The sequence below is a fragment of the Canis lupus genome, chromosome 7, assembly GCF_003254725.2.
Source record: "Canis lupus dingo isolate Sandy chromosome 7, ASM325472v2, whole genome shotgun sequence".
In the NCBI taxonomy this organism is placed as follows: domain Eukaryota; kingdom Metazoa; phylum Chordata; class Mammalia; order Carnivora; family Canidae; genus Canis; species Canis lupus.
The window spans coordinates 54,440,907-54,452,607 of record NC_064249.1 but is presented as its reverse complement, the minus strand read 5'-3'; the positions used below and the strand labels follow the sequence as shown (position 1 = coordinate 54,452,607).

At 44.0% G+C, this 11,701-nt stretch overlaps 1 protein-coding gene across 3 annotated transcripts; it reads left to right on the top strand.

Annotated features, from left to right (window-relative positions):
• The first annotated feature begins 1,079 nt into the window (after positions 1-1,079).
• Positions 1,080-10,101, top strand: ZNF397 (zinc finger protein 397). 3 transcript variants are annotated; one of them, XM_025429132.3, is made up of 4 exons: positions 1,080-1,219; positions 3,024-3,520; positions 3,786-3,909; positions 6,594-10,101. In XM_025429132.3, the coding sequence occupies exons 2-4, from the start codon at positions 3,104-3,106 to the stop codon at positions 7,637-7,639; spliced, it is 1,587 nt and encodes a 528-aa protein (XP_025284917.1). In that variant the 5' UTR covers positions 1,080-1,219; positions 3,024-3,103; the 3' UTR covers positions 7,640-10,101. The 3 variants fall into 3 exon arrangements, with proteins under 3 accessions (XP_025284917.1, XP_025284916.1, XP_035574843.1); XM_025429131.3 differs by lacking the exon at positions 1,080-1,219 and adding an exon at positions 1,468-1,556; XM_035718950.2 differs by lacking the exon at positions 1,080-1,219 and adding an exon at positions 2,112-2,234.
• The last annotated feature ends 1,600 nt before the right edge of the window (positions 10,102-11,701 follow it).

Here is an 11,701-nt window from a genome sequence, read left to right as displayed (position 1 = left end):
TTACAAAGGATAATGTTTCCATGTACGCATTACCTTGTACTAACATTTCAAAAATAATTAAAAAGAAAATATTTATTGAGTGCCTGGGTTGCTCGGTTCTTAAGGGTCTGCTGTCTGCCTTCTGCTCAGGTCCTAATCCCAGGGTCTGGGATTCAGCCCAAGTTGGACTCCCTGCTTAGCCCAAGGGGGTGGGGGGGTGTCTAAGTCTCCCTCTCCCTCTGCTGCTCCCCCTACTTGTGCTCTGTCATGTAAATAAATAAAATCTTAAAGATAAATGTATTTATGGGACGCCTGGGGAGCTCAGTGGTTGAGCGTCTGCCTTCCCCCCAGGGCCGCAACCCGGGGTCCTGAGATGGAGTTGGCATCGGGCTCCCCGCAGGGAGCCTGCTTCTCCCTCTGCCTGTGTCTCTGCATGAATAATTTTTTTAAAGATTCATTCATTCATTCATTCATTCATTCATTCATTCATTCATTCATTCAGACACAGAGAGAATGAGAGGCAGAGACACAGGCAGAGGGAGAAGCAGGTTCCATGCAGGGAGCCCGACGTGGGACTCCATCCAGGGTCTCCAGGATGCAGGCGGCACCAAACCGCGGCGCCACCGGGGCTGCCCTGAATAATAATTTTTTTTAAAAAAAAATCTTTAAAAATAAATAAAATAGAACAAAAAATATGTATTTGCAACAAAGGAGTTGACAACCTTGCAAGTAAGAAAACCCGTCGCAAACATAAAAAGAAAAATAGTAACACCTCAATTTTTTTAAAAAATGGGAAAAGCCATTTCCTTGAAAAACCAGAAATGGTCAGTAAACACGAAAGGAAATAGCTTACCCTCAAGGTCCCTAATCTAAATGAAATGCAGGTTAAAGCCCCATGAAAGCATCATTTTTCACCCACTAAACGGCCAAAGAAAAACTCAATCACTAAGTCTTCATGCCAGCTGGGTCAGAGTCGCCCGGCACGACGGGGCCTCGAGGCCTGTCTGCAGTCGCAGCTGGACTTCGGGCTGTGTGCGCGTGCGCGGCTGGACGGGGCCTGATCCGACGCCGCTGCCGCGCGGGGCTGTCGCAGGGCTGGAAGCGCCTGCATTCGGAAGAGCAGCCGAAGTGGCGGCTGTTTTCCGTTCAGTCCGTTCACCCACGCGTTTATTTTCGTCGGAGCTACTGGAAAAGCACTACAACCACAGGGAAATCTTAATACTTTTCTGTTAGACTGCAGGTGAGCTAACAGCGCAGGTGTGCGGGAGGCGAGCGGCGGCGGCGCAGGCCGGGGTCGGAGGCAGCCGACCTGGGAGCGCGGCCCTCCCGGGCGGGGCGACCTCTCACAAGGACACGGCTCCGGCGGCCGCACGCCCCGCGGGGCTGCGCGCTGCCGGGGAGGGAAGGCGGTGGGAACGAAGGGGCCGCGGCGCTGATTGGCTGCCCGGAGCCAGGGGCGGGGCGCACGGAGGTTCCGGAGGCCGCGCGAGCGGAAGGCCGCGGGCGGGCACTTCCGGTCTTTGTGGCTCGGCGCTCCGAGTCGGCGGCTTGCTCCCCGGCCGCCCCTGGGCTTCGCGGTGAGGGACGCGGGCCCCGAGCGGAGGGAGGGTGGGGAGGACGCGCGGCCGGGCGGCGGGCGCGGGCGCGGGGTGAAGGCGCCCCGCTCGCCGGGCCGGCCCATCCCGGGTTTCCGAGCGCCCGGGGGACCCAGAGGAGGCCAGCTCGAGCCCTTGCCGTCCAGCGGGAAGGGCAGTCCCTCCCCTGCTCCGCGACTTCACGGATGCTCTTGTTTAACTGGGCTGTAAAAACAGGCTGATGCGGCCGGGCTGGCTTAGTAAACCTAAGTAGTAGCCTAGTCTACATCTTCTAAACCCCTCAAGTTACTGTAGTGTTAGGACCAAATTATATTGCTCTGTCCTGCTGTTTCATGGCCCATAATACCCTCCTGTCGATACTCACCCATCCTAGAGTCAGGTCATGTGTGGTCTCGATCACAGAAATTCAATACATAATTATTTGTTGCCACATTTCACTCTAAAAAATGTTTACTTCCCCCCCACCCCACCCCCAATATTTTGAGCTGGAGAACGGAGATTGACTTTTTTGCTGCTTTTGTGTCTCTGTGATCAAAGACAAGTTTTTGAGCACGCAGTGAGCATTTAACAAACAGTTCTTGGTTAATTCCTCTGTAGATTCATTTACTCACGAGCAGAAACCTTTGTGTTCTTAATGCCTGGCTCACAACAGAGCCCATGGTGAGTGCCTCCGTGTTTGTTGAAGAAATGCGCTGAAAACTAAAATCGATCAAATGGCAGTTATTTTTTAAAAGTTTTTTTGTTTTTAATCTGAATCAACTCATGTTTAATATGAAATCTTAAAGATGTTACTCCCCCTGCAAATGTAAACATTATTTGCCATAGATAGAAGGTAACTAAAAATAAAATTTTAAAAGCCCAGCATTATGGGGCCCCTGGGTGGTTCAGTGGTTGAGCCTCTGCTTTTGGCTCAGGTCGTGATCCCGGTGTCCTGGGATCAAGTCCCACATCAGGCTCCCCGCAGGGAGCCTGCTTCTCCCTCTGCCTATGTCTCTGCCTCCCTCAGTCTCTCGTCAATAAGTAAATAAAATCTTTTTTTTTTTAAAAAGCCAGCATTATTAAATCCTAGCTACGTATTGTTATCCTTGGAAGTCTGAGCCTTATAGTTATTAAAAAGAGAGTTCAGCAAGTTTTACAGACAAGTTAAAGACAGGTTTTTTTTTCTCCTTGATACCATCAAAATTGAAAGAATTGAAAAGGAAATTTCTCATCTGATTCATGTTAATATTGCATTCTTTTGCTTTTAAAATTTCTTATAGTATTAGTGGCAGAAATTCTAAATGGGTGATACATGGGATGAGTGATCTTTAGTTTGTCACTTTATTATTATTTAGTTACAGCCTCAAACTTGTTCCCTTTCAACATATTACAGGGATGACTGACCTTTATTATAAGTTCTTAGATACTTTTTTTTCACTTGTATAAGTTAACTGTTTTTATATATTTCAGGAAAGAAGAGATTACTCCAAGAAACTCTGAAGTATAATAGCCAGTTTTAGTGAGCTTTTTGCTAAGCTGTTTAGGCCAGGATGGCTGTGGAATCCAGAGCGGTTTCAACCTTGGTCCCTCAAAATTCTCAAGATCAAGAACTAATACTAGTGAAAGTAGAAGAAAGCCTTTCCTGGGGTCAGAAATTTAAGCAGAGCGGGAGTATCAGATCCTGCCAAGAATTGTTTCGCCAGCAATTCAGAAAGTTTTGCTACCAGGAGACACCTGGACCCCGGGAAGCTCTGGGCCGACTCCAGGAGCTTTGCTATCAGTGGCTCATGCCAGAGTTGCACACAAAGGAGCAGATCCTAGAACTGCTGGTGCTGGAGCAGTTTCTGAGCATCTTGCCTGAGGAACTACAGATCTGGGTTCAGCAACATAGTCCAAAAAGTGGCGAGGAAGCTGTGACCCTGTTGGAGGATTTGGAGAGGGAATTTGATGATCCAGGGCAGCAGCAGGTGGGAACAGGGAGATGTGAAATGTTGTGGGAAGAGAAATTTACAGACTAGAGCATGTGGCACTCTCATAGCAGTGGAATGAAAAATTGTACTGAATCATACCCTGAAGTGACTACTATGGCCATACCTATCTGTATCCTTAAGTAGTTCTTTTTTCCCTATTACTCATCCCCGGGAGATATCTTCATTGACCTCTTTGCAATTTTGACTAAGCATTTTCCCTAGGAAGTTTCTCACAAAGCTAACCATATTTTACTGATTTCAGGGACCAGCAGTGCCGTGGAAGGATTTGACACGTCTTGGAACATCCCAAGAGTTAACAAACATCCAACTCCAGCCTTTAAAGACACAGCTGAAACCCTGGGAACCTTGCCTTTCCCCTAAAAGTGGTAAGAAAGTAGAAACTCATCTGGGAACTGTTACCAGGCCCCTGGTTTTGAGGATACAGAATTAATTGCATTTTACAAACTTGCCATATGTGAGCCTCACCTGTCTTACTGTAGACCAGGGGTACCCGCTTTAGAAGCTTTGTATTCAGTAACCCTCATGAAGTGCAGTCATTCCTTTGTGTTTAAGTTTCCCTGTCATTTCTTCACTTATTCCTTGATTTTATAACTTAATAAGGTGCTAACACATCTGGTACTGTGTGAGGCACTGGATCTCTACCTTCAAGGAATTTTTATATCTAGTTGGGGTAATAGATAAGCAAAAAGGCAGTGGCAGTATGGTAAGTTACAGAGTAAAAGTGGGCTCTAGGTACTATGGGGGCACATATACACCCCTAACACACCTAACCCAATGTTATAGATTCAAGGAGTACTTCTTGGCAGAGACACCTCAACTAAGATTTGAACTATGAGTAAGGAGAGAACCAGAGGAGGGAGGAATTGGGTCCCATCCTAAAGGGAAAAGCTTTTTTCTACTCACACTTCTGAACTGGATTGTGGGGTTTTCCTCACATTAAGCAGCACTAATTATGAGCCTGATTACCCAGAATTAGTACGCACCCCACAGGTTAAAGTTTTGGCCCCACAAGCCTGCCTCCCTCCCCACCCCCCACTTCAGATGGCAATTGCATGTAACGAATCCCCCCAGGTCACCCACACTTCTGTCCAATTGACTGTAAATCTGACAGTCTGAGACTACCTCCTCGGGTTTCATAATTTGCTATAATAGCTCACAGAACTCAGGGAAACACCTTGCTTATTACTCTTACCAGTTTATAAAGGACATAAGTGAACAGCCAGGTGAAGAGGTACATAGAGCAAGATCCAGAAGGGTTGAGAGCACAGGAGCTTCTGTCCCTGTGATGTTAGAGGTTCAACATTGTGGCACTTGGATGTATTCACCATCCCAGAAGTTCTCTGAACCCCTTTGTATAAGGTTTTTATAGAAGTTTCATTACATAGACGTGGTTGGTGAAATCATTGGCCATTGGTGGTTAAATCTCCAGTCCCTCTCCCTGGAGGTCAGAAGGTGGGGTGGAAAGTTCAGCCTTCTAATCAAGTAGTTGGTTCCTTCGGCTGGACAGCCCCTACCCTTCAGGAGTTACCTCATTAGCATAAACTGAGGTACTGGTTGATAGGGGCTTATGAATAACAAAAGACACTCCTCACCTCTACCACTTATGAAATTACAAGGGCTTTAAAAGCTCTATGCCAAGAACTGAGGATGCAGGCCAAATATATATTTCCCATATTACAATATCACACAAGTAAAGGCCACAAAGTCCTGAAGGTGAGAGAATACAACTCATTCTGGGAACTTCGGGTAATTCAACTTAACTTGAATGGAGAATTCATAGGGGAGAGATGGCAAGACACAACCAGGGAGGAAAATGGGACCCAGGCTGCAAAAACTTGTAGATCGTCCTAATTAGTTTGAACAGTACAGTGGAGCACATTTGAAAGATTTTAGGTAAGAGAGTAGTTGATTGGACTTGTGTTTTAGAACTTACCTGTAGATTGGAGGATAGATCTGAGGTAGGCAGGAGTAGAGTCCCCTTAGGGACTGTTGTAATCTAAATGGCCACAGTGAATAAATCAAAATGTATTCTGAGTGATGAGGAAGATTGAAGCTGCCTTCTGTTCACCAGTATTCAAATTACATTGCAGTAGCTGGTCATGGTTAAAAGTGGAGAATTTGGGAAAGGAGTTGAGGATAATACTCAGGTTTGAGTCTTGAACAACTTGGTTAATGATGGTGCTATTCATGTAAATGGGAAAATATAAGGAAAAAATACATCTGATGATGTGTTTAGTCTGGGCTATTTTGATGCTTGTGAAGAATCCACAAGTAATCCCCCAATTAGCATTGGAGATGAGAGTCTAAAGATTAATAGAGTGTATTGGGATAGAATTGGGGTCTGGGGAGACAATATCTTATAAGTAGTGAGTGAAACCTAGAGGGAGAGAGTTTGCAGATTGAGGGTACGAGAAAGCCCAGAACAGAATCTGAAAGACCTTGTATTTGAGTGATAGGTCTTGAATCTAAGAAATCAGGCTAAGATAGGTGGAAGAGAAATGTCCAGAAGGAAGGTGTGGTCCCCAGTGAAGGTGCTGCAGAAAAGCTAAGATCCAGAAAGTATTGGATTAAGCAGCTATGAAGTTGGTGACCTTGATGAGAGTAGCGAGGGCGTGTGCAGGTAAGGCAGAAACCAGATTGCAGACAAATGAGTACAGATAACTTTTCAAAAAGCTTTACTCTGATTGGAAGTGAGGTTGCATGAGGAAGATGTGTAGGCAAGGAGCTGGACTTGAAAAAGGTGAGAAATTTGGGCTTATTTATATGCTGAACAGGAGTCAGCAGAGAAAGAGGTTGAAAACCATAGGAAAAGAATGGTAGCCACATTAATCAGTTGAAGTTTCAGAGGAAGCAGGAAAGAATAAACTTCCAACTTTAGATGTAGGCCTATATAGTATTAGAAAGGTGGAGGGGCCAGTATGGGCAGCTAAGGAAAAGATGTATGTGGACTGTGACCTCTTGTGGATGGAACCCTCTGTTTTCTATCACATGGAGAGTGGGTATTGAAAGTGACTAGAAAAATAAAAGTCTGTTTTTGCTGTTATTTCAGATTGTGAGAACAGTGAATCAGCGACTAAGGACATTTCAGGAGAAAAATCACAAGGACTTCCCCAGGAACCTTCGTCTGGAGGAGTTAGTGAACACGAAAGCAATTTAGAGTGGCAACAAGAAAGTGCTACAGGGGAGAAATTAAGAAGATCCCCTTCCCACGGGGGCAGTTTTAGTCAAGTAATCTTCACACACAGATCTCTAGGAAAGAGAGACCATCATGAGCCTCAAAGCGGCTTGATTCTAAGTGCAAACTCTATAACTTATCAGAAAGTTGCTACAGAAGAGAGACCTTATAGATGTGATGTGTGTGGGCACAGCTTCAAACAGCATTCCTCTCTAACGCAACATCAGAGAATCCATACTGGAGAAAAGCCCTATAAATGTAACCAGTGTGGGAAGGCTTTCAGTTTGAGGTCATACCTTATTATTCATCAGAGAATTCACAGTGGTGAGAAAGCATATGAATGTAGTGAATGTGGGAAAGCCTTCAATCAGAGCTCAGCCCTCATTAGACATCGCAAAATTCATACTGGTGAGAAGGCTTGTAAATGTAACGAATGTGGCAAAGCATTCAGTCAAAGCTCCTATCTCATTATACATCAAAGAATTCACACTGGCGAGAAACCCTATGAGTGTAACGAGTGTGGGAAAACCTTTAGCCAAAGCTCAAAGCTTATTAGACACCAGCGAATTCATACGGGAGAGAGACCTTATGAGTGTAATGAATGTGGAAAAGCTTTCAGGCAGAGTTCAGAGCTGATAACCCATCAGAGAATACATAGTGGAGAGAAGCCGTATGAATGTAATGAGTGTGGAAAAGCTTTCAGTTTGAGCTCAAACCTCATCAGACACCAGAGAATTCATAGTGGAGAGGAACCTTATCAGTGTAATGAATGTGGCAAAACCTTCAAAAGGAGCTCAGCCCTTGTTCAGCATCAAAGAATCCACTCTGGGGATGAAGCTTATATCTGTAATGAATGTGGGAAGGCTTTCAGGCACAGATCAGTCCTTATGCGCCACCAGAGAGTCCACACTGTAAAATAACTGGTGAATACAATGAATGGTGTAAATATTCTGGTCAGAATTATATCTTTGTTAGTTGAAAAGGTTTACTTTGGAATGAGACTCCAGGCTGGTAAACTGCCAGGTCTGGAGTCATTCCGACTTACTGCAGCACTTCCCAATGCTACAGCAAATTGTCCCCCGAAAGCTTTTCCTGTGACGAATCAGAACAGCAAATGGAAGAATCACTGCTTCCAGCTTTTCTCTTACCATTAGGAATACTCAGGAAATAAGAAAACTGGGAATATAACATTAAAACCTCATTTTCATGAGAATGTCATAAAGAGGGTGCAGCAACCCAGGCTGTCACTGCATCTAATTGTCCACATGCCAGGTTTGGTATACTGTATGAACAGTAAGAGGGTCATTTTGTCCCAGGAATACAAAAGTTTACTGACCAATTATGAACAGTGACAGGGCAGCAAGACAGATGGGGAAATGGTTTATCAATGATTTATTGAGCCCAGGGCGGCCCAGAAATGAGGAAGTGAAAATAATACAAATTAATTTATCCAACAGTTATTTTTTGTGGGCCTGTGTTGTGCCACGCACTAGGACTACAATGGGTAATAAGACTGTCTACAGTCGAATGGACAAGGCAAACTGGCAGTGGCATTATGGCATGATCAGTGCTATGTGACCTTAACGAGTACCTGACCCAGCCTTGGATCAGGGAAAGTTTCTGAGAAGAAAACGATCTGAAGGATGAATAGGAGTTAGCCAGGGGAGTAGGCAGGCAGGCCAGGGAAGAATATTCCCAGGAGAGGGAACAATAGACCAAGGAAGAATGTCTGGCACATCCTGAGAAATTTTAAAAGGCCATTTTGTGTGGAGTGTTGCTGTTGAGTTCCTTTTGAAGTGGAGTCCTGTCTGTAAGAGAAGCATGGATGTAGCCAGATCCTCTTAAGCAGTGTCTGTAGCAAAATAAGAATCAGTGGAGAAGCTTCTGTTATTAGAGAAAACCTGGAGTTCTTGGACCACAGGGTAGAGTGGAGCTTTTTCTTGGTCTGCTGTGGGCTGAGGAAAGGGTTAGTTTCCTTGCCTCTAGGCTAAGCTAGACCTTGTGCATGTTTGGAGGAGGCCCAATGGTTAGAAAGAGCCCAGCCTAGCAGTTAAGCCCCTGTTAGAGTTCTAAATCTTCCCACTAAACAGAAGGACTCCTTTGGTTCTTCAGACTATCAGAGCTGCTGTCTGCTTCCTGCTAACTCACAAAGCCCTGGGTCAGAAGCTGCTATGGCTACCACATTTGTTTCTGGGGCTGTACCCCCATAGCTCTAGTGCACTCCCTTGGCCTCAGGTGCTAAAAAATATTTGTCAGTCGCTAGGTCTGCGACTTATTCTCCAGGCACCTCACATGTGTGCAGTTTTGTCTTTTATTGGCAGTGTATCACAATCTTGTGAATTTTAGTTAAAGACTGTGCTAAAGGGAAGTGGCAACAAAAAGTAACAGTCCTGATCCATCCACAGACTATGGGAGCCAGCAGGAAAAGTATCCTTGGACTGGTGCTTCTCAGCGCAATGCAGGAAAGTATAAAGTCAGCAACAAAAAAACCTGTTACTCAAAATACCTAACAGGTCAGACAGAGTTCTAAAACTTTGCCAAAAAAAAGGAAATCTATGGGAATCTAGAATCCTGTGCTTAGGGAAAGAGTTTTCATGAGGATAAGTAGAGAATACCCTTGTTGGGGCATATGTAGATGAGCAGATACTAACCAGTAAGAATGGCAGGGAGGCTAAATCCCCATGCTTGGAGAGTGAAAAAAGAAAGGGATAGGATAACTAACATATAAGCTATTCATACTCAACTCTGTATCCTCTCCCAAGGTAAAGACAAACTGAAAAGGGTAGGACAATTGATAGGTAGGAATTGATACAACATATATTACAAAAGGGAGAGATTATAGAGTTCTTAACATACCAGTACAAAACCTAAGAGGTACTTTGCTGAGGGCTTTGTATATATGTATTTGTTGTTTCTCTGAGCACATTTTGCAGATGAGGAAATGAAGGCTTAGGATCATGGCTTAGGATCTTATTAGCTAAAAAGTGGTGAGGTCAGACTTCAAAACCAGACAATAGGAAAACAACCCTTCTGTGGAGCCACTTCTCTATAGTATCTCCCCATGAAAAAGTCCCAGTAGAAAAAATTGTACTTAAGTAAGCCAATCACAAAAGAACAAATGCTAATGGGTGATAAACAGTCAGTTGCTAAAATAAAAAATGTAGGAGCACCTGGGTGGCTCAGTCAGTTAAGCATCTGCATTCAGCTCAGGTCATGATCCTCAAGTCCCAAGATGGAGCCTGGCTGCGGCTCCCTGCTCAGTGGGTCTCCTCCCTCTGCCCGTCACCCAGCTTGTTCTCTCTCTCTCTCTCTCTCTCAAATAAGTGAAAAATAAATGAAATCTTTAAAAAAATAATAAATAGAATAAAAAATGTATATTAAAGCGAGAGTTGAGATGGCACTTTTTCCCCTCATAAAATGAAGATTCAGGAAAATAAGGAATCCAGTGCTGCTGGTGAGCTGTGAATAGATACCATCTCTGGCAATCAATCCCAGAAGCCTTAAGCATTGCCTTTTGACTTTAAAATTCTACCTGGAAATGTATGCTTCAGAAAACATCATGAATGTATACAAAGTCTTAAAAGCTGTTAAGATGTTGATGTCAAAAGAAATGACAACATATCTTAAGTAAAAATAGAACATGTACAATATGACTCCATGTAAAAATATATTTATGCATTAAAAATCCTGGAAATATGTAATCTCAGAGTGCTACACCAGCTATCTCTGGGTGATAAAATTATAGGTGATTTAATTGTTTCCTTGTGATTCTGTGTCCTCCAAACTTTCCTACAGGAAATACCTCTAACTTCAGAGAAAAAAAGATTAAAAGGAATGAGAACCCAGGATAATCAAGAAATACTAAGGAAAATACGTGCTTTTTATATCATCTTTGTCCGTCCCAAGTCCTAAGTTACCTAACTTGTTAACTCTGACCCTAACTCTTCCTCATTGTTAATGGATAGTGGCAGACACAACCATCTCACACTAGTATACAAAAAATCTCTGCAAATCATAAGTTTCTGTGCAAATAGAAGTTAACTGCGTGAAGGCTATCTGTAATTGAGGAAAGCAATGATCTTGAAGTTGAGCCCTTGGTTCATGTTAGTGCTTTCTCATGAATTCTGCAGCCATGAGTGAGTCACCTCACAACCCTCAGTTTAAAGGAGCTGAAGTAGATGACCTTTTATAAAGCTTCAACATTCTTTGTTTATGAAAGAGCAGGCACCAAAATAAGGTAGATGTCAAAGGCAATTTTTAAAGATGTGCAATTTAGGCAGGGTCCTTAATACCACTTTCCTACCTCTTGCCTTCTCATTTCCATAGATTGCAATTAACTCTGCCCAGCTGGAGACTGGAAATTTAAGCAAATTTGACCTTGCTATATCCAAGCTCCTCTGTGAAATCCTTTGCTTCTCTTGCCCCATTATGTGAATCTAAGTATGAGGGATTGCCAATTAGATATTTCCCATACAGAAGAAACTGACCTGGAGAGCATTTCTGCAAAGAAGGGCAGACCCCAATGACACCCATCTACCCCCTACTTTCTAATGGATCAGAACCAGACATTGATACTGTCATCTGTAGCTGGTGCAAAGGATCACAAATCTAAAGGGTCTTGGAGTTTTTCTGTACATGTTTCTGTTGAGGACTTGCTGAGAGAGGAGGGGAAGTCTGTCGCAGAACCCCAGGCTCTTGCCTCTAACGCTTCCTGCTTCTAAGGTGGACACTGTATGTATGTTTAAAGAGGCTGCTTGTTCTCCTTCCCACAGTTTTTCAACCAGCTGCCCCTAAACGTTGTGACTTCACCTGCTGAACTGCAGCCCAAAGGGCTATCAGCTTCCAGACACCTTTGGACACCTTTTGAAATAAAACCAAGAACACCAATCTTCTTACTTCTTGCTCCAATCCCCCCTGCTTTCTCCCAGCATACCTCCACTTGTGTTACTATGCTCCTGAACAAATCATTTCCAGAGCAAAAC

Coding starts and splice junctions, on each gene's coding strand:
- ZNF397 (XM_025429132.3), top strand. CDS start 3,104: ATGGCTGTGGAATCCAGAGCGGTTTCAACCTTGGTCCCTCAAAATTCT. Junction 3,521..3,785: donor ATGATCCAGGGCAGCAGCAG/GTGGGAACAGGG, acceptor TACTGATTTCAG/GGACCAGCAGTGCCGTGGAA. Junction 3,910..6,593: donor TTGCCTTTCCCCTAAAAGTG/GTAAGAAAGTAG, acceptor CTGTTATTTCAG/ATTGTGAGAACAGTGAATCA.